The 27695-nt window shown below is 30.9% G+C and overlaps 7 protein-coding genes across 11 annotated transcripts in view; 4 read left to right on the top strand and 3 right to left on the bottom strand.

Annotated features, from left to right (window-relative positions):
• Positions 1-2149, top strand: part of LOC126769975 (cerebellar degeneration-related protein 2) — an 84337-nt gene extending 82188 nt beyond the window's left edge. For all 3 annotated transcript variants that reach the window (XM_050489050.1, XM_050489049.1, XM_050489048.1), the window contains exon 6: positions 103-2149. In XM_050489050.1, the coding sequence (XP_050345007.1) occupies positions 103-1479 (1377 nt within the window). In that variant the 3' untranslated portion in view covers positions 1480-2149. The remainder of the gene's footprint in view (positions 1-102) is intronic.
• LOC126769981 (ATP-binding cassette sub-family F member 3) lies at positions 2140-10860 on the bottom strand. Its single transcript, XM_050489064.1, has 12 exons — positions 10682-10860; positions 10393-10498; positions 10145-10313; positions 9581-9795; positions 8719-8982; positions 8167-8367; positions 7855-8037; positions 7024-7197; positions 6553-6727; positions 5266-5446; positions 3488-3708; positions 2140-2438 (listed from the first exon to the last, which is right to left on the bottom strand). The coding sequence occupies exons 1-12, from the start codon at positions 10752-10754 to the stop codon at positions 2283-2285; spliced, it is 2118 nt and encodes a 705-aa protein (XP_050345021.1). The 5' UTR covers positions 10755-10860; the 3' UTR covers positions 2140-2282.
• A 644-nt stretch (positions 10861-11504) lies between these two features.
• On the top strand, positions 11505-12896 carry LOC126770063 (uncharacterized). Of its 2 annotated transcripts, XM_050489210.1 has the most exons (5): positions 11505-11768; positions 11877-11975; positions 12057-12193; positions 12262-12424; positions 12507-12638. In XM_050489210.1, exons 1-5 carry the CDS (start codon positions 11699-11701, stop codon positions 12536-12538), a joined length of 501 nt encoding a protein of 166 aa, XP_050345167.1. In that variant the 5' UTR covers positions 11505-11698; the 3' UTR covers positions 12539-12638. The 2 variants fall into 2 exon arrangements, with proteins under 2 accessions (XP_050345167.1, XP_050345166.1); XM_050489209.1 differs by having other exon boundaries at positions 12262-12896.
• LOC126770042 (uncharacterized) lies at positions 12769-14346 on the bottom strand. Its single transcript, XM_050489180.1, has 2 exons — positions 13905-14346; positions 12769-13746 (listed from the first exon to the last, which is right to left on the bottom strand). Exons 1-2 carry the CDS (start codon positions 14179-14181, stop codon positions 12944-12946), a joined length of 1080 nt encoding a protein of 359 aa, XP_050345137.1. The 5' UTR covers positions 14182-14346; the 3' UTR covers positions 12769-12943.
• A 108-nt stretch (positions 14347-14454) lies between these two features.
• Positions 14455-16491, top strand: LOC126770065 (uncharacterized). 2 transcript variants are annotated; one of them, XM_050489213.1, is made up of 4 exons: positions 14455-14535; positions 15397-15477; positions 15567-15703; positions 15924-16491. In XM_050489213.1, the coding sequence occupies exons 1-4, from the start codon at positions 14499-14501 to the stop codon at positions 16479-16481; spliced, it is 813 nt and encodes a 270-aa protein (XP_050345170.1). In that variant the 5' UTR covers positions 14455-14498; the 3' UTR covers positions 16482-16491. The 2 variants fall into 2 exon arrangements, with proteins under 2 accessions (XP_050345170.1, XP_050345169.1); XM_050489212.1 differs by lacking the exon at positions 14455-14535 and adding an exon at positions 15034-15329.
• A 996-nt stretch (positions 16492-17487) lies between these two features.
• Positions 17488-21685, top strand: LOC126770072 (transcription factor E2F5-like). Its single transcript, XM_050489223.1, has 7 exons — positions 17488-17688; positions 17791-17900; positions 17979-18080; positions 18216-18396; positions 19149-19241; positions 19825-19900; positions 21419-21685. The coding sequence occupies exons 1-7, from the start codon at positions 17578-17580 to the stop codon at positions 21517-21519; spliced, it is 774 nt and encodes a 257-aa protein (XP_050345180.1). The 5' UTR covers positions 17488-17577; the 3' UTR covers positions 21520-21685.
• Positions 21655-26564, bottom strand: LOC126769996 (WD repeat-containing protein 46). Its single transcript, XM_050489092.1, has 11 exons — positions 26443-26564; positions 26256-26372; positions 25945-26174; positions 24715-24966; positions 24176-24326; positions 23584-23819; positions 23333-23497; positions 22535-22674; positions 22200-22390; positions 21987-22085; positions 21655-21831 (listed from the first exon to the last, which is right to left on the bottom strand). Exons 1-11 carry the CDS (start codon positions 26458-26460, stop codon positions 21709-21711), a joined length of 1722 nt encoding a protein of 573 aa, XP_050345049.1. The 5' UTR covers positions 26461-26564; the 3' UTR covers positions 21655-21708.
• Between the last annotated feature and the right edge of the window lie 1131 nt (positions 26565-27695).

Below are 27695 nucleotides of genomic sequence, written 5' to 3'. Positions count from 1 at the left end.
GTTCTAAATCATCAATTGTAATTTCATCGTGTATGTTAAATTCAATATTAACTCGCAATAACTATCTTTATATATTTGTAAATATAATAAATTTATTTACAGAATGCTAAGGAAAAGCTACTTCAAGGTATATGGGCTAACAAAGAAGATGGACACGAAAACCCATATAGAGAGCTGGTGCAGAAGTACGAAGCTCTGCTTGAGGTTCAACTGTCACAGGTGAAAAACATTAGGAAGAATAAGCCAAATTCGTTGCCTAACGCACAAATTCAATCTGGACCTATCTCGCTCCAAGATGAATTGCAAACATCTGGAGATTATAGCCAATACAGTGTCAAAGACACAGATGAAGAGAGCGGGCATGGAGAAGAAGCACAGAAAGAAAATTGTCAGAAGAAAGTTGAGCCAACATCTCGTAAAAAGATCATCCAAACACCAGACTTTTCTGAAGCCGAAACTTCAAGTTCTGGCTTTTCAGATGAAACCAGCAATAAAGCCACTCAGACGGAACGCGAAAGACCTGGCTCCTTCTTATGTACAATTGCAGATGGCGAAGACTATCGCTTCAGTATTTACGATGATGTTAGTCCAATGGACAGTCGTTTCCGCAACAGGCCTGAATATCGAGAACTATTTAAGGAAATATTCACAATATTGAAAAAGGCTGCCGAAAATAAAGAGGACGGAGAACAACTGCCACTACTTGATGATACAACAACAGGAAAAGTACCACCAGTAACGCCAGCCACGGAGGAATCTCCTGGCAACTTAACTGATGATACACAGAGCGTATTGTCGTCTGTTATGTCTGAACAATCGATTCCAGTATCTGATATTACTGCACCAGAAACACCTACGTTGAAAGAAAAGGAACAACCGATTCCTGAAACCGTGAAAAAGCAAGAAACAAAACAGAATAAAGTGGAAAACAACAAAGAAAACAAACCAGTTGTTGAGGGCATCAGCGAGAAATCAAAAGAAACCGAAAAAGATAAAGAGAGAGAAAAAGAAGAGGAAAAAGAACGAGTATTGACACCGCTGGTGCGTCAACCACTAGAGTACATTGCAGCTACTAGAAAGAAGTCCAGACATCGCAACCGCAAACACAGTCAAGATCGTCAAGGAGCTGACTCTCCTGTATTCCCATCGCCACCTAAAATAATTTATCAGAAATCTTCAAACAAAAAACGGAGAGACTATAGACCTATCGAAGTAAGCCCACTCGTAAGAACATCTGAAACTGAATGGAATGGATCCACCCTTCAGTTCTACAATAGAAACTTGAACTCCCCGACACCCAGTGTAAGCGGTAGAACGGGTAAGTTTTACCAAGGCTGGAACTCTGAAACTGATTCTTGGGACATAAAACAAAGTACTGCATCTCAAGAGATCCACAAATTGAGGAAACTTGAGCTTTCTTATGCTGAAGTACTAAGAAACGCCGATAAAACAAAAACTAGGCGCAAGAAACATCAATAAACATTTTTTTTATCCATCGACCACCTCTCGCTAGCGCGCGAGAGTCGAGTGATCAACCGCCATTTGTCTTTGCCAACTGGACATAACTTAGTTATAAAGGTTTTGTGATCTGCTAGCGTTACTTTTTAATATTTACCATGAACCAATATTGGTTGCCATATACGTTCTGATATAGTTCATTCTATAGTATATTTATCATATATAAACTACAATATCCCATCAAAAATAGTCCGAGACGTAATAATTTATTGATGTATTGTAACAAACATATTCTCTCCCTCCGATGAAACAAAATAGAGTAACGTTCTTCTTCATAAAATAATTATGCATTTATATAAAGACGAAAGTATATAATGGCTTCATTTGCAAATTATCATTATTATGTAATTGAATAGTTGCATTCGAATTTTATACTTGAAATTTTAAATTGAATGAGTTCTATCGTTTAACTTTATTCCGTTAATACTTCAGTCACTATTTTAATTGTATTATATTATGTATTTCAATTATGAACTTTAATTTGTAAATATTTCTTTAAGTTAATTTTATACTTTAATTTGCCATGGTATCTGCGAGTACATCAATTCATTATGGAATTGTATGCTGAAATTTATTTAATGAGGATGGAGAGCGGTCGAAGGTATGAAATAAAAATTTGCATTAAATATTATCAGTTTTTCATTCGTCCTTTAGTCAACGGCTATAAACGAATAAATTTAAATAATGACAACACGACGCATATAATACATAATTATAATTTAGTGGTACTTTATACATTAGCAGTCACAGATTATGGAATTCTACTATTTATTCTGTGCTTCGAGCTCCCTCTCGACGATCTTGCGGTACTCGTCGAATCCGCCCTCGATGCTGGCCACGGAGCCGCCCCCGCACACCCAAAGCTCCTTGCAGACCATCCGTATTAACCTTTCGTCGTGAGACACGAGAATCACTCCACCCTGATGGAAAACAATAGCAATTTTCTTTTATGACATTCATACACGACACGACCGTTTTACCAGGGCAAATAAACAAAATTAAAAAAATTTTGCTAAACTACAAATAAATACTATTTCCAATTCCTCCCCTTCCCTTTTTTGTTTAAAACCGAGTAAAAGATGAATCATAACCTCAAATTCACAGCCTATAAAACCCAGTGTCTGGATATATATAAATTATGTCAGTTAAAGCACGTAGAATCTGCAGCTACTAGCTAAGGACCACGCGTTCTATCTACTAGGGCATCTCAGTCTTAAGGTCACCACCGCCATTAGACATTGGCACACATGGGTTACACTACTAGATATCTCAATAATAATATTTGAAATTAAGATCTATATAAGATTAAATACTTGAGAATCAGTTATTAAAAATCAAAATATATTTAAGTATAATCATGTAGATTCGTACAAGGACTTTTGGATCGTCATTTTTCAAAGTTAAATTTAATGTATGTATAGGTACCATCGATTCGAAATGAATCTTGTACCGAGAAAAATCGCCAAGAAACTAATGAGTTACTCTTTTCCATCAACCAAAAAATATACATGTAATAATCACATACTAATTATATTTATGTACAGTAACAGCCTGTTAATGTCCCACTGCTGGGCTAAGGCCTCCTCTCCCTTTTGAGGAGAAGGTTTGGAGCTTATTCCACCACGCTGCTCCAATGCGGGTTGGTAGAATACACATGTGGCATAATTTCAATGAAATTAGACACATGCAGATTTCCTCACGATGTTTTCCTTCACCGTCAAGCACGAGATGAATTATAATCACAAAATAAGCACATGAAAATTCAGTGGTGCTTGCCCGGGTTTGAACCCACGATCGTCAGTTAAGATTCACGCGTTCTAACCACTAGGCCATCTCGGCTTTGGTTTCCCTTCAAAACGTATTATATTTATGTATGCTGAATAAAAATCAACGAAAAATAATTCCAACCTCTCAAGCTCTCTGAAGGAGAAATGGCAAGTAGAGTATTTAATATTAGAAAAGAACTCACGGTATACTTATTGATCGCCTTCCCTAAGGCTTCTATCGTCTCAATGTCCAAGTGATTAGTCGGCTCGTCCAATACCAGAAAGTTGGGGTTGCCCATACACATCGTCGCAAATGCTACTCTCGACTTCTGACCTCCGGATAGACTGGCGATGGTCTGTAAAGCGAGATCACCGCTGACACCGAAACTGCCCAACTGTCTTCTGTACTCTTCTATAGTTTTACCTACATTCAATAAAGGTTTTTGTTAGAAAATCATATTCTATTCTGTACATATAATAATTCTGTAACTGACCGCTGTCTGTACATGGAAGATATATGAGTAAAACTATTACCAGGGGAATTTATGAATGCAATAGACAATTGTTGTTAGAATGTTTGTCTGTTTATCTGTTTGTCAATCGGTTTATTAATAATAAAGATATGTCAATTTAAAGAATCATGTCGAACATTTTTTCGATAAAATTGCTATAAAATAATTGTTCTTCCAATGTAAGTTGAATTCATATAAGTAAAGTAACAGCCTGTGAATGTCCCACTGCTGGGCTAAAGGCTTTCTCTCCTCTTTTTGAGGAGAAGGTTTGGAGCTTATTCCACCACGCTGCTCCTATGCGGGTTGGTGGAATACACATGTGGCAATTTGAAATTAGACACATGCAGGTTTCCTCACGATGTTTTCCTTCCCGTAAAGCACGAGATGAATTGTAATTATATGTCGAGTAAATAATAATTATACAGTGAGCATGCTGTCCATCCCCTCTCATGGATAGGTTACATCATTTTGTTGTCAATAAACATTCATGCATTATTTATTAAGTACTTTGAATCACAATACCTCATAATAATTTGTATAATATTTTTTTTTTTATAGAATAGGAAGGTGGACGAGCATATGGGCCACCTGATGGTAAGTGGTCACCAAACGCCCTTAGACATTGGCATTGTAAGAAACGTCAACCATCGCTTATAGCCAATGCGCCACCAACCTTGGGAACTAAGATTTTATGTCCCTTGTGCCTGTAATTACACTGGCTCACTCACCCTTCAAACCGGAACACAACAATATCAAGTATTGCTGTTTTGCGGTAGAATATCTGATGAGTGGGTGGTACCTACCCAGACGAGCTTGCACAAAGCCCTACCACCAGTATATAATACAAGACAATATAATACAAGATTTTTATCTGATTAAAAATAATAATATTTAAAATTTAATAGCTTGTTATGTTAACATTTGGAAGTGTAATTTTTGTATATTTATTGTGTATTGTATTGTTTGGTGTTATAAAAATCGTCAACAATTTACAATTTGTCTTTGATTGATTTTTGATTGTTATAATAGACATTTCTTCGGAAACAACAAATAGCTACTTAAAATCTCTTGTAAAGCGTCAGAGAAAACTTATAGGAAATATGTTCGAAAATTTCTTATAAGCCAATATGAATATATATATATATATATATATATATATATTATATATATATATATATATATATATATATATATATATATATATATATATTAAATATAGATATTAAATATATAGAAATTATTAGTATACATATATATGTATACTAATTTCTAATGTAATGTCAATTATTAGTAAATATCTATTATATAAGGAAGGCTTATATAATATCCAAAAATAACCCTTCTCTATTACGATTAAAAACACGAACAACAATAGAAAAGATAGACCAAAGGCACAGGGACAATACCTCCGTGGAGATGTGATTAACCGAACCATATCCCAAATAAAATATTTAAATTTAAAAATTTACCTGGATAGCTCCTCTGTAGCAACTCGACGGAGTTCACATTCATTTCCAGCTGGTCGACGTGATGCTGGGAGAAGTAGCCGAACTTCAGTCCACGATGCACGCTGCGGATACCGTTTGTGGGCGACAATATACCCATTATGATCTTCAGCAATGTCGTTTTACCGGCGCCGTTGTCACCGACCTGATGAAAAACATTAATTTAATAATTATTATTAAGTATAAGGAAAGTAACATTCTGGCAATAGTGCTGCTGGGTAAAAGCCTCCTCTCCTGTTGAGAAGAAGGTTTACAGTTGATTATTATTATATAAATCCACTATGCTGCTTTAATGGTGGGAAAACGTGTATCCGATACTTGCCGATTTCCTTGTGATATTTACCTTATTGACGAACTCGAGATAAATGATACACTCAAATAAAGTACGTTAAAGCTCAGTGTTACTTGCTCAGATTCGAACCTGCAATCCACTGTTAAGATTCACGTGAGTCATCTCGGCATAGTTTATTATTAGGACCGATTTTTTTAATTCTCATTCCTAGAAGATTTTCCGCTCCTCCACTTACTACAAAAAGGTTTTTGAGCTAAATTGGATCTTATTCTTAATGGTGTTGGGCTCTTATTGGTCTAAATAATTTCTCAAAAAAAAATTTTTACTTATTGTTTTCTAGTCGTCGACGCGCTCGAACCCGTGGCTTAATGTCATTGGACATAGTGATTGAGTTTTTCTTTAGTTATTGAATACATGAATTTAATAAGAACGTCAATGAAGTTATTGAAAATATCTATCTAATAATTCCCACCACTAAAGAGTAAATGTAATAATAATAATGTCCTCCAGACTGATTTCGGCCACGGCGGCCAATCTCAAGAGAGATTAGCCAACTACGCAGGAGATATTATAGTTCACAAGTGTGTGCGCAAAGACAGGTGCACTCTCTATTCCCTCTACTCTACTTTACTATTTACTATACTCTCAGAATCCGATGGGACGGCAATCAGATACGGCCGGAAAGAGTTTCGGCGCAGGACCAACGGCTTTACGTGCTTTCCGAGGCACGGGAGTGCACACACTTACAGACTTCTTGCTGCTACTGAGAATATTCTGACAGAAAAACTCAATAACTTTTTTATTGCCCCGACCTGGGAATTGAACCCAGGATCTCCGGGTCTGCGGTCTTACATCAAGCCACTAGACCAACGAGGCAGTCTAGAGTAAATGTAATGAACAATGCAAACCAAATTTGAACATTCACAATATATTTTTTAATATTTTATAAGAATACTCACAATACATATCCTAGACTCCAGGGTTGCACCAAGATTGACATTTGAGAATATCACCTTGTCCTTGGAATAGTAGAATCCAACCTCATTCAGTTGTAATATTGGGGGAGAGAGCGGTTCGGTCTCAGGAAACCGTAGCACGACGTCTATTTCTTTCTCTACTGGTTTCAACTCAGGTCTGAAACATATTGTAAACAGGATTTAATGTTATATTTATAGGTAAAAGTTTTATACTGGCAATATTTATAATTTCAAAAAATGTTTCAAAACTTCCTCCAACTATTTGCAAAAAAAAATCTAACATTATTAAGCGCATATGATTATATTCAATTATCTATCAGTACTGAGCTTTGAACCTCCCGAACCTCCTGAAGTAGACACTATGCAGGCGGACGGCAGTAAGTTTTGTGAAACCATTTTGCAGTCTTTTTTTATATAGGATTGACCCCAATTGAGTTACTAATTGCTACTCACAGTTTCTCAAGCATCTTAATCTTGCTCTGCACGGAGGAAGCGCGGTTGGCGTTGTACCGGAAGCGGTCGATGAACTCCTGCGTGTGCGCGCGGTGCTGTTGCTGCGCTTCGTACTCGCGCTGCTGGTTCTTATGCTTCTCCGTCTTCGTCTTGTGGAACTGGTCGTAGTTTCCCCTGGAAAATTATTTTTTAATTACACAAGATCTAGGGTATGCAGGGCATATTTTAATATAAGAAGGATAAGACCTTAAAAACTGTTCGTTAGATCGGTATATAACCTACTCCATGTGAAGACGTAAGTCATGTTTAAGAAAAGGCAAATAAAAGTTATTCGCAACTCATACAGTTATTACTCATTAAAAGTTTTTCTCACAAAAAATTCTCAGTAAAAAACCAAAGTTTGAAAGTTAGCATTTATCACTTGGTGGTAGGCTTTTGTGCAAGCTCGTTTAGGAAGAAACCAACTATTATATATTCTACCGCCAATCAGAAATACATGTAAGTATTGTTTCATTTCAACACAAGGGACAGAACATCTTAGTTCCCAATGTTTGTGGTACATTGGCGATACAAAGTATGGTTAACACTTTAGTAAATCACATTATACAAATTACAGTAAATCAGATAAATGTATTGATACTACCAAATGTTATATGGTTCTACTTCTGCCTTCCAAAGCTAAATTCTTACACTATTTCAGTTTTTCCTCAGTAATACAATGCCTGCTATGGGATCTAAAATGCTATGTCCCTTGAGCCTGTAATTACGGTACTCCCTCTTACAATTTAAACTAAAATGATACAATATAATTTTAGTAGATGAATCACTTACCTATACGTATCAATCCTCTGTGTGTGTAAATGCATTATATCTGTTGGTACAGTGTCCAAAAAGTTCCTGTCGTGAGAAACAACCAATAAAGTTGTGGGCCAGTTTTGCAGATAGTTTTCTAACCAGATGATTGCTTTTATATCCAACATGTTAGTGGGCTCATCAAGTAACAGAAGGTCAGGTCTGAAAGAAAAAAAAGATAATACTTGAATGCATTTTTTTTACAAAATAAGAAATATATCAATCAAACACTAAACGTAAATAAAATAGTTTTTATAAATGTATATACTTATTTACTTATACTTTACTCACTTTGAAAACAAAGCCCTCGCCAGCGCCAATCTCATTCTCCAACCTCCAGAAAAAGTTTTTGTGGCACGATTCTGCATGTCTGGAGTGAATCCTAAACCGCTGAGAATTATCGAAGCCCGCGCTGGAGCTTTGTCTGCTTCGATGTTTTCTAATTGTGCATATACTTCACTTAACTCCGTTGATAGGTATGTGTCCGTTGATCTGATGAAACATTATTAATAAAAATTTTTAATATTTTCCTTACTTTGAATAAAATTTTTTGGGTGATAAAGTTTCAGATATTGTACCGCTAAACTAGCAATACTTAGTATTGTTTCGTTTTGGTTTGAAGGCTGACATAACATCTTAGTGAATATCAATTGGCAGTGGTGCCCACTTACCATCAGATGGACCATTTGCCATAGGTAACCTATAACCATATACAAATAAAACTTTCTAGTTTAACTTTATATTATTTTTAATAAAGTTAATTATCATAATGTCCTTAGTGTAGAAAAAAATTTTATGTCATATCACATGTTTAATTTCAGTAACAAACAGTATTTTTCTCACCCATTATTAATAGCAGCTGTGATCTCTTTCTCTCTCTTCAACAAATTCTCTCTAATGGTATCACATTCTAAAACACTCTGCAGAGCTATTGTTTCATCACCTACAACTTCTTGTTCTACATGTAGTATGGAAATGTGTGAAGGTATTTTTAACTGCTTGCTCGATATCATGCGAAGTAATGTGGTTTTGCCTAACCCGTTACGCCCCACTAAGCCATAACGTCTACCAAATGCAAGAACCAGATCTGCTCCCTGTAATAAAACTCTAAAACAAAAAAAAATATGTTAATAAACAAAAATTATATGTAAAAATGTATATTTATATATATCTTAAGTCACTATAAAAGTGAATAAATAAATCACAAATAAATAAATAAATCACTATAAAAGTTAACTAACATTAATGGTAAATGTATGTGTATATTCATGAAAAAAGTTTTTATATGACTAATTTCTTTTGTATCATGTTACTAGGGGTGCTATGCACTCACACCGACTTATATACTATTAAACCAATCACCATAGCAATTATATAAACCGGCAAGATAAACTCTGCAGAGTTTCGCTATGCTATGTTTTGCTTGCATGTATAAACTAGTGAAATAGCACATCTGTTTACATTAAAACCATTAATTAGTTACTAGTTGCTCCTCCAAAAACTTTGTCTGGGTATGAACCCTCAATGTTTAGTTAAGACTTATGTATTCTAACCACTCTTGGCCTAACCATGAATATAGCAAAAACCTTATTAATTCCAGATTTAATTACCACAAGATCATTAACATATCAACAATTTACTTGTTTTGCTGCATACAAATCAAGGCAAACTAGCAATACACTGTATACAACTAAATAAGCCTGACCTGTCGCCATAAGCAATATCAAAGTTCTCAATTCTTATATCCTGAGTTCTGTTAGTGCCTTTAGCTTCAAGTTTACTGTCTTTTTTAGAAGTGACTTGTGATGCTGTTGCAGATTGTAGCACTGGCGCTGCAACAGGAAGTTTGGAGTCCTTCTGCTTTTGTTGTTTTTGTTGCAATTTTGCTTCAGCCTTTTCCAATTTTTTAGCATCAACTTTCTAGAATAATGAAAAAAAATCGTAAAAAATAATAATAAAAATGAAAAATAGAATAGAATATTTTCGTTAATTTAAAATATTTAGTGTTTAATTAGAATAAAAGAAAACAAACTTTTTTTATATTTCTAAGTATGAAACCCAACAATTTAACTAAAAAATTTCAAATTATATAAACAAAACTAAGCACCTAATTAATTTTTAAAAAACAGTAGGTTATTCATTTTTATTCATTTTGTAAAATTAGCTTTATTTCCTAAGATCTTAAGTAAATTAAAATAAGATTATTTATATTTTGTTGAAGTTAAATTAAGACTTTGTTGACACCAACAACAAACAACAAGCAACTTACCAAGGCATCATCTCTTGTTGGTAGCCAAATACTTTTCACATCATCAGTTTCTGTCACATTAGTTGTCATTGATGCCATATGAATGGGCTGATTTAATATTTTCCTTGGCCCATTGGCATTGTTTGTTTTATCAGGTTGTAGCATACCTAATAGTTGCTCACATATTTCTCTGCATCAAAAATATTCAATTAAATTTATTTTAAATACCTAATATATTTGCCAGATATAATCAATGCCAGAATCATTACCTGATATCTTCTTCTGATTTTTCTGAAATTCCTTGTAAAACTTCTCCTACTGCCTCAAAAACTTCGTCCGTATCTTCAAATTCACCAGCACTGTTGTCCAATATGTCTGTATAATATAATAAATATGCTCTTTGTTACTAAGAAAAGGTAAATGAGAAATTAGAATTTAATATATTCCAAATTGAAAATTACATTTTGTTAAATCAATACATTTCATCCCTAACTCGTAAAAAGGTTGTCGAGCAATAAAAAGAAACATTACACTGATTTATAACCTTTCAATCCATACCTTCAACATATTTTTTCAACTCTTCATCCATCAATGGAAACTGACTTTTAATAAAATCACCACAGTTAGCCATTATTTCCTGAACGTACTTGGCTATAACCAAGAGGAAATGATTATATTTATCATTTATTTATAAAAAAAAAATATTGTAAAGCCGATAGCACGTCAACCAACGTCAATGAAAGGGCTAGAGACTAGGGACGTTCAGTTTCAATCTTCAATTATTAATCATTGTTTTTGAAAAAAATAAATACGAATGAAATGATTGATGAAATAACTTTACTATCATTAAAATCGAATAAAAATAAGAAAGCATAACATAACATAGTCTTTATAGCAGACAATATACAAAAAAAATTGTAATTTTAAATAACTTGCATAATATTTGTTTGTTTTTAGTTATAATAGTACTGAGCAGTCGGCTTATTTTTCATATAATCTTAGTCGAATCATACATAGACGTTATAACTATTAATTAAAACTTTTCTAAAATTTATTATAATACAATTTCAAAAATTAGAATCATAATTTATTTGAATTAAGTAACAATATATGAGATTTAGGTTAATTTAAAGAGTGAATTCTTTAAATATATAAAAGATCGTTTTTTTAAAAATCCCATGTGAATTTAATAATTACTAAAATAAATACTCTTGTAATTTTAAATAAAATTCATTAATAAATAATTTCATTAATATTTTTAGTCCAAAGTTAAAAAAAAAACGATTAATTCACGCATACGAATTTATACACAACACTAAGGTTTCTGATATTGACAACTGAAATTTGACATTGATAAATATAATATTGTTTTTGTCAAAATCAGGATATAAACTTTATAATGTTATTTTGATATTTTAATTTTTCTTAAAACTTGTGTAAAATCAAATGAAACTTAAATTATGCACTAAAACAATGTTTCTGTGTGAAATGTAAAGAAATCATGTTGTTGTTTTTCATCGTTAATATGCTAGAACTGTTAATGTATAGTATAAACGCCATAATTATATATGGTTGATGATAATCAAAAAAATGGATGAAAATATAGACAACAATGTAGCCGTTTTGGCTATTTTAGATAATCAATGTAAGCGAATATTGTATCAAATAATACTAAGAAATATATGATGTAATGTGTTCAAAAATGTAAAAACATACAAAAATAAGATTTATTATTTAATTTTTTTTTCTTTAGCTTCACCATACAAACAAAATATTAATTTGACCAGCTATAATCTTAATGGTCATCAAGTCAATCAAGAGGAAATAGAGACAAATGAAACAAGTAAACAAAGTATGTAACAATATAATATACTAATATTGGTAAAGTAGATCATATTAAAATTCAACTTAACTTATTAATTGTTCATTGTAGATATTATTTGGACAAAAAATGCCACACTAATGCTTCTAAATTTATATGAAACTAAACTGAATATGTTGGATAATCCTAAAAAGAAATCAAAGATGTGGACTTCGATGGCAGAAGAATTAAAATCCTTTCAGATAGAGGTTTGTATTTAATAAAATTTTCAAATGATATATTTACTTACACTTTAGTTATGAAAAAAATATTTTAGGTGACACCAGATCAGGTGAGATGGAAAATTAATGCACTAACAAAAAAATACAAAGATTGTATTGATAACGGACACGGGTCTATGGCATTCAAATATTTCAACGAAATGCATCAAATCCTCGGAAGGTACAATGAAGACAGTGGAACATACAGGCTAGCATCAGGTGTTATGCAAGGACAAGAAAGTGACAAAGATCACAGAGTTATAAATCGAAAGATAACTTATAAAAACTCAACACCTTTTAGGAAACTTCGAGCAGAACGCAGAGCCAAAGTAGAATTAGATAAGCAATGGATAGAATATATTAGGCGGCAAGAGGAACAAAAGTTAATAAGGGATGAAAGGTATGAAAGAAGCTTAAGATTAAGAGAAGAGGAACTTCAGTTAAAAAAAAAGGAGTTAGAAATTAAACAGTCAATAGCTTTAAGAAAGTTACAATTAAAAGAAAAGAAGCAAGAGGAATTCTTAAAAATTGAAAGAGAAAAATGTGCATTGTTAAGAAAAATATTGGCAGACCAATAATTTATTTAAATAAAATACAAATTTGTATGAGCAATATGAATTATTAATGTACAGAGCTAAATATAATGCAAAGTTTATATTGGCTGGGCCAAATATAGGTTTAAGTCTTACTATTAAGTTGTTTTCATTAATTTTCTATATCAGTTTTGTTTGTGCTTTCTTAATTATCTTCCAAGTGATCATTCTCTTTAAGGCAATAATTATGTAATATACAGGCAGCTACAATTGTATCTGTGATGAAGGCTATATTTCTATACACTGTAAATAGTTTTACTCTTCTAAATCTATTTTTTAAGATAGTGAAAGCCTTATCACTCAATTTCCTAGTAGCTGCATGGAGTGAATTAAACTCCCTTTGCTCCATAGTTAATCTTTTGTTTTCTCTAAAGGGAGGTACCAACCATGGCAAAGATGGGTATCCAGAATGTCCAACTAGAAATGTATTATGAGGAAAAAGAGCATTTTTATTCTGAGTTGCTGTATGATACAAAGGGGACTTCTTCAAAACTCTTGCACAGTTCGATGACCCTGGTTCTCCACAGTAAATATTTGTAAAGCATAAATTAGCATCTATTGTAACTTGCAAAATAATTGAAAAATATCCTTTTGGATTACAATACTCTCTTGCATTTTTTGGTTTCTCAATTCTTACATGGGTACAATCAATAACTCCCAACATATTAGATATACCCGTTTTGCTTTGAAAATTATCACATATTGTTCTGACATCATCAAAGTCTTGTGGCCATTTTATAGCCTCATTTAATTTTGTTAAAACCCATGCTACTACCCTTCTTATTACGCGAAATGTTGAAGATATTGAGATATCAAATCTTGATGCTATAGGTGTAAGGGGCTCTGTGTTGGCTATAAAAGACAAAAATATATAAAAACATAGTTTCGGTTCCAAGGGTTTAAGTCCAAATTTATGTGATGCTATAAATCCTGATTTTTCCAATTCATCTGTAATAAATTACTATGTGTTTAAATAGAATCACTGTATTAAATGTAAAAAAATAACTGTTAATGAGATAAATAATAAGTGCAAATGTAAATAAAATGCTATATTTTGTTCAGTCGTAATTTAGTTTAATTTAAATATAAATTGTAATTCGATTTACCAATAAGACGATAAGCTGTTTTTCGCGATATCCTCAAACGATTTTTAAATTCAGTATCTGTCCACGAATCTACTATATGCAAGTAGTCATCAACGCGATTTCTTCTTAATCTTACTAAATATTGCATAAGTGGAAAAAATAATCTATCTTCTTCATCGTCATCTTCCGAAAACTCGGATCCAATGCCGCATGTATCGCTCCAGCTACTAGAATCACTATCGTTACTGCTATCGGGTAAGGTTTCAGTCACAAATAGTATAAGCTTTTTATTAGCCATTCCTTTGGAGATTAAAGTTACGACCTAATGAATCCATTGAAATTGATTGAAATTATAATAATTGAAATTATAATAATAGTAAATCATGAAATGTTTTGATTTAGGTAAATGTAAATATTTTTATATTAAATCTGACGTTTTGTGTTCACTGTGTTACCACACAGAGTAAAATATATTGTAAAATGTCCCCAATCTTAATTAAATACATTGTATGATTGATTTTATTTTTTATGACTGTAACGATTTAATTATTCGATTGTTATTATCAAGATGGTGGCGTGGCAGTATGCGGCTGGCAGGCGACGGGGAAGCGTTGTATGCAATTCCATTTTGCACGAATAAATCGTTTTGATAGTAAGTAAACATTTGATTATATGAATATAACTTAACAAAGACATCTTTTTGTAGCGTAAGCAACCTTCAACTAAAATTGGTTGATAACTAAAAATCGTTATTAACAGTTCAAAATGCGCTTGCGTCCCGCCCACCCTTAACTTAGCGCGCATCCCTAATCATCTGTGAACTTTTTTTGTTTACAGTTATTCGATTCGATTTTGTTTTGTACGGACAGGTGGATCTACAATCGAAGTTGCTTAAGTATAAATATCAATTATATTGTGATTTGTGGATTAACTCGATTTTCTTACAGTAACAGCCAGAGAATGTCCCACTGCTGGGCTAAGGCCTCCTCTCCCTTTTTTGAGGAGAAAGTTTCGAGGTTTTCCTAATAATAACATAATTGATATGTTATTATAAATGATTTCGAAATATAATATATTTATCAGAAATGATTGTCTATAAAAATAATTTAGATCAAAAGGACCTTCAGTAAGCTAGACGTACTATGATTTTTTTTTGTATAGAAATATACCGAAATTTTGCATTTTTGTTATAAAGTTTGGTAGGTATAGTTAAATATTATAGGTTAAAGCTGGCAGCACTCAATATTTCAATGCTGAAATCAGCTGTTTCGGTATCAAGCATTTTCGCTATATTATTTATTTATTGACATTGTTTGACAGATGATCTATATAAAAGTGGAGATTTTAAAATTACATATTAAATGATATTAATTAAATGAAAATTTTTTAATTTACACATTAAAATGAATGAAAGCGATGCATATGTCAATAACATTTTACAAGACGGTTCGAATTATTTTCTAAATATAAAGCTTATATCTATCATAATTATAATACAATCTAACTTTTTCAGTTGATCGAATTCCTTCGGATGGAGTATGTATTACGACTATAAACTGCAATCATGAAAAATCTGATAACGTAGAGAAAGCAAGTATGTTTGTACCGTGAATTTATCTTTATACAAACTTCTTACGATTAGATCCAACTGATGTATATTTATTTTAAAAATTTCGTGTTCAGGCGCAGTTTGGACGTACAATGCTACCTTAACACTTCTAAAATTATATGAAAATAAGTTGGAAATGTTAGAAACACCCAAAAAGAAAACCAGAATTTGGAATGCCATATCAGAAAGCTTAAAAGATTATAACATTGAGGTACTATAAATTCTATAAAGTTAAATTTCAATAAACTTTTCACATAGTCAGCATCTAATAAGTATTGTTTTGAAAAAAAAAATATTTTTGTTAGTTACTGTAAACTAGCTCAATCTACCCTTAAAACAGTAATACAAAGTATTGCTTTCGAAAAAACACCCTTAGCCACACAACCAACCAGTTTTGAAAAATCTGATTCTATGAAAATAATATGTTCTAGATGACACCAGATCAAGTACGATGGAAGATAAATGCATTGACAAAAAAATATAAGCAATGTGTTGATACGGGGCATTGTATGAAATTTAAATATTTTAAAGAAATGGATAACATTTATGCACAATATAATGTGGATTGTGACTCATTCACTATTGGAGAATTTTTACACAAAAAGAAAGATGGTAAGCAGCCATACACCAAAGACACATCAATAAAAACCAATGTAGAAAGTAAAGCAATGATTGAACTTAGAAAAATACGACTGGCGAATAGGATTGAATCTGAGAGGTCCCAAAGTAAAAACAACTTAGAAAAACAATGGCTTGAATACTTAAAACGACAGGAACAGAATAAGTTACTGCAAGATCAGATATTTGAGCGCAATTTAAAGTTAAAAGAAGAAGATTTGCAGTTACGAAGGCAAGAAATAGAAATGAAAGAATCAATCGAGATAAGGAAGCTACAATTAAAAGAACAAGAACAAGACGATTTATTATTAATTGAAAGAGAAAAATGTGAAATGCTTAAACAAATTTTTGCTGATAGAATTATATTATAAAACATAAAAATTTGTTTAATTCTGAAATAAATTACAATTCCATTGAAAAGTTTAATTACATAAAAGGAACACTTAATAATTTTTTTTTTATTACACTTAAATGTTTGGAGAATAACTTTTATGAAAATTGTGGAAGTTTTATTATTTGTTTGGGTGGAATTTTAAAACTTTGAAATAAATTCAAGAATAATCAATTAATTCAAGAAACACAAACAGCAAATTTCAAGCAGACCAGACCATTTCTCTCGTTTGGGGTTGAATTTCCAAAAATGACAAAATATTTATTTATCTAAGCAACCAGCTCAGAAGTTATATTATTAAATTTCATCCTTCTTACTTCAAAAATGACGGACTCCACATACAAACTTTCAACCCTTATTTCACCCTCTTGAGGGATAGATTTTCAAAATCCCTGAAATACGGATTTGTTTATTTCTAACCAGAAGCTTATATATAAAATTTCATGCTTCTAAATTTGAAAATAACGGATTTCCATACAACCGTTCACACTCAATCCTTTAGGGGTGGAATTTCCAAACATTCTTTCTTAGTGCGTGTTATCATCATAAAATGCATTAGCTTACGCTCTGTGTTGACGAGTCAGACATGTATATTCATAAAGGAAAGCAATAATAGGTTGGATAAATGGAAATATTCTGGAGAATACTTTACCGTAGTAATTAAACATAAATCAAAAATTTACTTACTTTGCCGCACAATGTTAAAGCTTTAATTATAATTAAATAATTATATACTTTTTTAATAGTAGATTTTTCTTTAATAATTTGACAACAATGAAATACTAATTCTTATTAACTGCATTTTATATCATCTTGTTTTTTAATGAAACTTTTGATATTGGTCGTTGATATTAAACATTTTAAACATGTAAGAAGTTATTTTTCAAAATCATTGGTAATTAATGGTACCTAAACCAAGTTTAATAATCTATTGTCAATGTCAATTAATACTCTGTGATATACAAAAACAGTGCGTACCAACTTTATAATCTTTATATCCCGCCGCTACGCAAAATTATATATAAAAGTGGAAATATCACAATCAAAATAAATGATAGAGGCGTTAATTTATAATTATGGCAGAGTTATACGGTTATAAAAGGTATGAAAAATCGTTAGGATTACTCACGACCCGTTTTGTCTCGTTATTACAAAAAGCAAATAATGGAGTTTTGGATTTAAAAATCGTAAGTACTTACTACTTTTTGTTAAAATTGATTGCTGTCAGTTTGCGCTCGAAATTAAAGTATTTGAATACTATGCAATTTTTTTCCGTAATTTTTTTTTAGGCCACTGATTTATTAGCAGTTCGACAAAAGAGAAGGATATACGACATAACGAACGTATTAGAAGGCATAGGTTTAATAGAAAAACGAAGTAAAAATAGTATACAGTGGAAGTGAGTGAAATTGATTGTTTATTTACTTTGAATGTGTATAGTTCTTAAGTTTTTGATAATATTATGTATGCATAACAGGGGTGCTGGTCCTGATGGTAATACAACTGAAGTTGGCAAGAAAGTAAATGTTTTAAGAAAACAAATAAATCTTTTGGAGCAGCATGAAGAATTGTTAGATAAGTATGCCTAATTGATTTGTAAATTTATTGTTATTTTTCAGGTGATAAATCAGTGTAATGGAAACTTATAAGAATTACTAAGTTTTCGTATTATTATTTTTATAACCACTTATCTAAAGGATGTACACGTTTTCAGGCAAATGCATTGGATAGAACAAAGTATTAAAAATGTATTAGATGATCCTGACAATGAAGCAATGACCTATGTGACTGAAAAAGACATTAAAAATTGTTTTGATGATAATCAAATTTTAGTTTTGGAAGCACCATTAGGCGCAGATTTATCAGTGGGACGTATTCCCCATAAACTAAACAAAGTAAGTGGCTTTTATGTTTTTAACGTCTTTTCTTTTATATATATTATATATCTTGTGATTATATATATACCCATCTCTAATAATACTTCTTTCTCGGAATAATATTAAAATAGTTTAGGCTTTTTGTTTAAATCATAATACTTCCTGAGTAGGAAAAATATATGTAATTGTATATGTATATACATATATGTAAGTTTAATGTTACATGCATTGATTTTAATCAAAACCTGCATGACTAAGCTTTAAGCATTATTTACTACTTGTTGTTATAATTTTGATCATTATCACATAATTGACTAATTGATTGGTGTATAATTGTTGAGACAACTACAACTAACCATTAAAATTATTTGATAATTTGATGGTGAATTTGATAATTACCTATCTATTTTCAGTAGATGTTTTTTTTTTAAAAAGTAATTTTTTTGAATTATGTTAACTTAAACAGAAAATAAAAATATAAGTAGGCACAAACTATAAACTAATTAATTTGCTTAATATATATAATTAAAATATATTAAAGGTGCAAAATAAAGTCGTTATTCAAGTACCTGAGATAGGAGTAGCCTCGTACTTTACGAATGTTCGATCAACTATAATGGTGAAAATTGTGATGATATCTAAATGAGACAATAAAGATTGCTTTTCAAATTAATTGTATAATAATTCATATCAATTGTATTTATAATCCCCTTATTTTCGTAATAACATGAATGGCAAGGCTATAAATAGATTATTTTTTTTGTTTTGAGAAAGGAGAAGAGAAAGAACAAAAGTTTTTTCTACACGTGAAATCAAGTGAAGCTGTTGGGGTTATATTATTGTGTGACATGGAGAAGGAAGAGGTGAGCATATGCATTGTAAATATTACATGATATTTTCCCCTCTTGCTTTTAATACATCAAGATTGGACGGGAAGTAGATTTTCTCGATCGGCTTGGCAATTTATTGTTAGCTATTCTAGCAATATACTTCGACACTTCTTATTAAAGCTTAAAGTGTGATTCAGAAAGCGTATAGGCATAAGAAACAATATCTTTGGTATGGTTTGAATTGTGTAACGAATTATTTCTTACTTTTTGTGCTATTTATCTCAGGCAGAAACACAATTTACTTTTAGTTGGTCCCTTGGCGTGTTTGTCTCCTTGTTTTGCATAAAAAAAGGAATATTTACATCACAATATATTTATAAGCTATATATGTAAGTTTTTTGTGTATTTACAATAATAATTATTATTGATATAATCCTAAGAAGAGTGACAAATGTTTTATTTTTTTTTTCCTTGTTTTCAAGTTATTAATTTCTATAGTAAAATTCAATTGTGCGTTAAAAATGCATGGCATTTCTACTTCTTGACTCTATAAACTTTATTTATTTAAAATTAATAACAGCCGAGGCGACAATAAAAAATATTGATATTGTTACAGGTTTTAGATGAAGATAGTATGGATGTTGAAGTCGAAAAATACACGGATCAAGGAGAAAATTTATTGCAAGATTGTAGTAAGTTTACTTTACATATTTATGGGATTTCAATATTGGTTCCAATTCTATCCCCAGATTTATTATCAGATCTTTAAGTGCAGTACTGGACACTGCACATATTTACAGATTTATCAGATTTAATCAGAGGCAAGATATTGTGTTCATTAAATAATAGGGAAACCGAGCATCCCATTCTTTGAAGTACGCAGCATTTAGTTTTATAAATAAATGTCTAGGTATTCTTTATAATATTAAATGATCCAATTTATTATATGGTAAATTCATTTATTCTCTTGTTTAAACTATGTCATTGTTTACCATTATCACATACAATTTAGAAACAAGTTACTTTTTTATGAACCTTATTAATTTATTTCTTATATTTAAATAAAGTTATTTATAACTATTTCATAATTTAATTTAGTCTATAACTTAAACAACAACATATTTATTTAAGTATAATCATGCAGTCCACATTAACATAAAAAATGGACAAATTTATTATTTATCTCTTTTTAATATAATTTATTTTTATCAAAATAATCTTTACGACATTAAACTTTAGGTTCAAAAGAATATATTTACTTATAAATAATGAACTTTGTCTCTTGCTTTCATTAAAAATTTTCTGTTACATTATTTAAAATCTAAATCAAAGTATACTTTATGTAAGAATGTTTTCATAAGCACTTTTGTCATGTAAGGATGGAAATTAAAGCTACCATTTAGCGATTCGGAAAGTAGATTCTATCAAGTAAATCTGAATGGGACAAAAACTTATTAATAGTCTAATCTTTTTTTAAAGACACCTCCACGCTGAGTTTTTCTGTTAGGGACAATAAGTTGACTGCTTTCGAATCTAGTAACAAATTGATTCCTAAAAATAGTGTAGTATGATTTATATTAAGAGAGCTATTTTTGTTTGTTAATTAATTATATACTCGTTTGTTTGTACTGTATCAGTGATAAGGGGTTGTTTATAAATAATTTGATTGATTTCTGTCTTCTTTAAAAATTAGTATAATATCGTTTGCAAACAATGCATTTTACAAATATTTTTGACATAGAAAGAATGTTCATTTATTACCAAAAATAGATAAGAACCAAAAAACCGATCATTTATTATCAAAAATAGATAAGAATCAAAAAACCGATCCTTGTGGAACACTCATTGTAGCCACTGACCCATAAGACTTCACTTAAAGGCAACTTGTTGTGTGAAAACCAATGAGATCAAGAGTTAGTTTAACACTATATTTTTTGCGCATAAAAAGAAAGTGATTCGTGTTCTACATAATCAAAAGCCTTGGATAAACCACATTCGTCTATACAATTATTGCTAAATTGGAATTTGGCTTTAAGCTGTATGCTGTTGTTATGTAAAAATATTCTTATAAAATATTTGACTCATTGTGTAAGAGTTTTAGTTGATATGAATATTATTTTTCTAGTACAGATATAATATTATTAGTTAAAATAATAGAATAATGTGCTATTGCTAATAGTTTCTTATAAAAAGCTTGAATTTTGTTTCAGATTACCTATTGAGATTAAGCCCACCAGTAACAAAGCAAGACTTCTCTTTTTCTTTACATGGTACAGAAGGTTTATGTGACTTATTTGATATTCCATGTTGAGACATTGTTTTTTTCTTTTCTTTATTTGACATTTTTATTTTTATTGAAAGATAAGTTTACATTACTTTATATGACCATGTATTAAATGAAATCTAAGTTGAAACTGTATATAAATCATGTAAATAACAATCAAAGTTTATACAGTTTAAAAGTTTATTAAAAAATAAAAAGTTTTTCTATTGAAGACATTTATTTCTTAACTTTTGGTCGAGGTACAAATCTATCAAGTACTCCAAATGATTGTTTTGGTCCAATGTCTTTTTGTGGCATGTTAAGTATTTTCTTAGCCTCGATGGATTGGTTGATGTATTCCTGCAAAAAGGTGGAATTAAAATTTGAGACAAAATAAAAAAAAGTATTTACTTTCTCACTTGTTATATGCACATTTTCACAGCATAATTAATATTCGAGAGTATAATTAGAATTATCCAAAATCCAGTACTATAGAAAATATTATAAAATCTTACCTTCCTGGCTGCTTCCTTTATAATTTTCTTTCTTGCAATATTTGTTTTGCCTTTTTTCTTTTTTCTCGGTGTCAAATCAACCTTTTTCGGTTTTAAATACTGAAACAAGGGAATTAACATTTTATAAATTAGAAATAATTATTAAGGTATAAAATATTAACAATATATTATTAAACATAATGTTAATTTTATTAACATGAATAATATGCTTACCAAAAGGCTCTTTCTTGCTTCTATTTTATCTTTCAATGATGGTACATCAATTTCCAAAACCTCATATGGATTAAGAGTAATAAGCTCTGTAGGTATCTTTTCAAGGAGTGCCTTAACCTCAGCCTCTTTCCGTTGTTTTTTAGTTTGGAATGGATTGCTTTCCAGTGCATCGAAGTTTGGTTCACCACTGCCTGTAAATTAATGTTTTTAACAAGTTTAATTATATTTAGATAAATTTTATTACAACATTCAAAGGTGTTTCATTGAAATTTTGAAATGAAAATTGACTTGAAGTAAATAGTAAGATATATATCGTGTTGTATTGAAAAAAATACCTGGAACAATAATGCTCGTAAAACCAGTGCTAGTACCAATTCCTAAAATATCTTCATAGGGGCAGAATTTGAAATTTTTAATAGTTTTTCCCATTTTGTGTCTTAAATATGGTTTTTCTGCAGTTTGTGAACAGCAATTACTAGAAATTAAAAGTACCATGACTATCACATAATAAAAAAAATACAAAATCAACTAAATAAACCTAAAGCCTTCCACTTCCCCCGGGCCACTGTAAAGTGTAGGAGTGTTGTTTTACAAAATTATTGTTACTAAAAATCAAAAATATTTAGACACAAATTCAATTTCAAAAATAGGAGTGCATGATTGAGCAGTTTATTCATGGGTACGAAGCCATTCATATAGATAAGCCCCGTCTCCTAAAGTCTCGTTCAGAAACAATGACGTATCTAGCAATATACTGCACATTTCTGCGGCTCTGGTATGTGAGCATATCATAATAACGAATCAATCCGGCAACAATCTTACGTTGCTTCGGTCATATAAAATATTATTACTAGCTGCTTTACAACTGACCTCCTTGCATTGCACCTCTGTGGCCCTGGTACTTCGAACATCTAACAATATTTGAGTTACGATTACGAGTTTACGTTTCGACATCAACACCCACGCATAGGTAAAAAGTTAGAATAATGTAATTTAAGATCCTTTTATGTTCATATTTTAGGATCAATTAATTATTGGTAACTTGTTTTCTCAGTAAAGGGGCCCTTGCAACTAGTTTGTAATGCTTAATTGTTAAGTATTTGTTATATAAAACATAGAATATAAATAAATACCTGTAGACCTCAACCACATTTCCTAGACCCACAGCTAACATGTCTTTTTGAGAAAATTCTAAATGTACAGGAGCACTACGTAATTTGTAATGCTGTATTGGTCCATCAAGGTTTCTAATATCCCATATTTTCATACTTCTATCTACTCCCGATGTTGCCATGTACCTTAATTTTAATAATTAAATGGATAAATAAAGTGTATAATTCTAAAAAAAAAAGTATACAGTACTTTATGCACTTAATTTACATACATGCCATTATTATCTACAGCAATAGCTGTCAATGGTGTTTTATGGCATAATATTTTTGCTAATGGTTTTTTAACATTTGGAGACCATAATGAGACCACTCCCTTTGAATTTCCTAAACACAGAGTAGCATTGTAAGGATTTTGTGTCATTACTGGTGTCCTTCCCATATTGTTGTTGTAGTGACCGACAATTTCTCCTATTGAAATATCAAGCCATGTCATGAATCCAAATTCATTCTATAACAAATAATGATAATATTTTAGTAAAAAGACAACATATATAAACAACAAAACATATAATTGCAAGCTATTTGGTATGTAAAGTCTTATGCCTGAGTGGACGAATGTTAATGTAAAGTATGTTAATGTAAAGTATGGGTGTTTAATGAAGATTGTTTTCATTATTTAAATAAAATATAAGTTTACATAATAGTATATATAGTTTTTAATGATATTATTCATTAGTAGATGGTAATATTTTTAACATAAATTCTTTGCACATCAAAGTCACATCATCCATTTAATCAATCTTTAGTTACTTTTAAATTAAAAATTATGCAAATCATTTTAAATAATATATAAAAATTACATACAACAGCAGCAAGCAAGAAATGGTAAGGTAAAAATTCCATTCTCAATATTTTGTCCATCCTTTTGATACAATGTATCTCCATTCCTGTGTTGTCGTAAATATATAACCACTCTTTTTGCGCAGCTGCTATCATTGTTTCAACATGTAGCCAACTAAAAGCAAGCAAAAAAATACAAAATAACATTGTAAAGAAATACAAGTATTTACAATAATTATCTGAAAATTGTAAATAATTATCTGAAGTTTTTTATTAAATTTAATTCTTCAATCCATACATACTAGTGTTCACCCAATGCTTTAAAGTCACCTATAATAATTATTGAAAATCTTAGGAAAATGATTATGAAATTGCATGTTACAAGTAATTTCTTTTTCTACTTTTCCATCCATTTTTTTTATTGATAACACTAAAGATCATCAAGAGTTGCGACACAAAAATAAAAGGAAATTCGAAAACAGAGAAGAATAAGGTACTAAATTTAAAAATGAAAATATAAATATTCCACATTTTCTTAATTTATTAATAGAAAATATAGTTACCTCACATCATGTATAGATTCCATAACATTGATTTCAAAGTGTAGCTTTTTAGTCACCCAGTCAAAAGCAGTTAAATGACCTTTATTGCTTCCTAATAGTAGATGTCTTCCATTACGTGAGTACTTGGCTTGATAGGGTCCAAAATCTAAGTTTAGTTCAAAGGATTTTGTAGCTGCAGTTATATCAATATTGTCTGCTATTACTTGTTGAGTAATTCCTGTAGTTCTATTATCTTCATCAACTTCTAAGAAACTGAGGAAATAAAATGTAGTTAAAAATCAAAATATTCTTTATAAAAGGCGACTCCTAAAAACACTTGAATTCTTGTTATAAAGAACCAGTTGTCAATCAGTATGTTAATTAAATATACTTTAATGTTATCATTTATCTAAAATTCATACATTTAAATATTTCTGGTACATTCATACCTATTCTGCCTTAGACTAATAAACATGGGCCGATTCAGTCCTGGTAATAGTAACCTAACATTTGCGACTTTACCCTAGTTTATCCTATTTGCCTAATTTTCTGTATGATTGTAATTGTCTTTGTAGAAGAATCTTTTTAATACTCTCCACTGGGACTCAATAGATTGTGTTTGAGTCCCATCTTCGGCCACAAATGGTTAGTCATCGTCTGGATCACTGTAGTTCACCTTTTTATGGATGTAACAATACTGATCCAGACGATCGTAAGCCCTCTAATGATCTGTTCATGATCATACAAATTTTATTAATTTTTTTCTAAAATAATAATTAATTACTACATAATAATAAATTATAAGAGAACAACAATAACTATTTTAAAAACAAAATCATTATAAAAAAGTATTCTAGAACTTCAAAAATGGCCAAGAGGTTAGTGAGTGACAGAACCGAATCGGTCCATATTCATTACTCTAAGGCAGAGTAGGTATCAATGTCAATTAATAAGGAGAGTGGGATTTGCCTGCCTTACCCCTCCCCTTTAATTCAACACTATTTTAGTATAAAATGATAGGAAATGATAGTTCGGAGGTGACTAAACCTCAAAACCTTAAACATTAATATCTCGGTAACCGTGGGTTTCTATGGGGAGGAGTGGTACGGGGGGATTGTACACCTCCCCCCCGTACCCCTTCACCCCATTTTCCACCCAAAATCGTGATGCAAATTTCTAAAGCCAATCCATATTTCTGACTAGACTAGAAATTACATTTTTGTACAATAAGTGTAAAAATTAAGTTCTTACCCCTGGTCTTCTGTTAGTAAAATATCTGCTCTAGCAGCTTGTTCCTGGGCATATTTGAGTTTGTTTTCTTTCTTTTTTAATTTTAAAGCATACAAAGGATGTCTTACACCTTTACCCTCAAAACCCTCGCCTCTTGAATGATGTTGTAACTTTTCAGGGTCAATGGGTGCCTTACCAGTAAATTTATTTTCTTTTTTAATGTTTTTCTTGGTTTGAATATGTTTTTGGTTCTAAAATAGAGGTTAGGTATTTTACAGTTAGATTTAAAAATAAAATAATTTAATACACTTATACTGTAATTTTAATGCAACCTTATATTTTTGGATTTTTAATATCCTGGCAGCTGGTTTAATTTTATATACTTTTACATCTTGATTTGTTTCTTTTGTTATTTCTTCTTTTTTATCTTCAGTATTGAAATATCGAACCTTAAAAAAGATAAAATTATGAAGTAACAGTCTTACGTATTGCATATTGAACAATTATTTGTGATGATACCATTTTCTTTTCCTTCATTTTTATAATTTTAAATACGTAATTCTCAATTCATTCACACCTCTAAATAAAACATACAAAATGCACATCGCACATGCTCAATAACACCGCATGACAATATTGTAGTTTTGACATTGTCAATTGACAAATGACGGCATGTATATGACATAGACGGCTGATGAATTATTGCTAAAGATTAAATTGTACTGTCCGGTGTCTATGATTAAATTTATTTATTAATTATGAACGTTTTCCTTCTACGTCGTAATAATTTATTTATACCAATGAAACTATAAATTGATTTATATGCATAATTTAAACATAGCTTCAGTCAAATTTCTTCGCCTATCACTGATCTACAATTTTGTTTGCAAATAATAAACCGTGAGGGGACTTATTTTGCTTAGTTTTCAGTGTACGAGTTATAGGAGATCATGTGCGAGATATGGTACGACATAATGAAGCAACAAAAGATTGGTGGCGTAGATGCCGGCAGCAGTTAGACTTTTGTGCAGCTTGTTGTTAAAGTAATTTTACAAATATATAGTAAAAAGTCAAAGTTCTTGATGCTTAGTACATATGACTGTACAATACGGCAATATGAAATGCTTGTACTATCGTTACACAGCTGAAGATTTGGTTACAGTTTTCTATTTCCATGGTTTTACTTTAACGTTTGGACAATCGCTCAAAATTGGTCTTGGACTTTGGTCCTGCAAAATTGCTGCAAGTTATACTTATATGCGAATTCTATTAGGATAATATGTATTTATGGCTACGTTTGTTCGTCTTGTGCTTTTACAAGAGGAAGTAAATAATAATCACCCTAGTAAGCCGAAGTAATTTATCATCACAACACAAAATGAAGAATGATAATTTTCTATTTACACTTTATGCCCCTTTCCTATATTTAACTAATCGTAATATACAATAATAACCGATCGTTTTGAGTGACGAGCTGTGAAAGTCGTCGTTTTTATCGGAATGTTTTTGTCACGCCTGTAAATGAATTTTACTATCTGTAAGCATAACGAATCGTTTCTTGAATACAGTAACCGGACATTACTTAACTAAAATATTCTAGTGTGGTCATAGTTTCAATTCCTTGTTATGTATACCCAAAAATCGTTGACCCAGGGATTTATATATAAAAAATGTTTTTTTTTTGTACAGTTGTAATTTTTTTCTTATTTCACCTGTGTCTGCAATACCTGTTTGTTCTGAATAAACGTTTTTTTAATTTTTTCAATACCTTA

This window comes from Nymphalis io, chromosome 8, assembly GCF_905147045.1.
Source record: "Nymphalis io chromosome 8, ilAglIoxx1.1, whole genome shotgun sequence".
In the NCBI taxonomy this organism is placed as follows: Eukaryota; Metazoa; Arthropoda; class Insecta; order Lepidoptera; family Nymphalidae; genus Nymphalis; species Nymphalis io.
The sequence above is the reverse complement of the archived record's forward strand: the minus strand, read 5'-3'. Positions and strand labels throughout refer to the sequence as shown.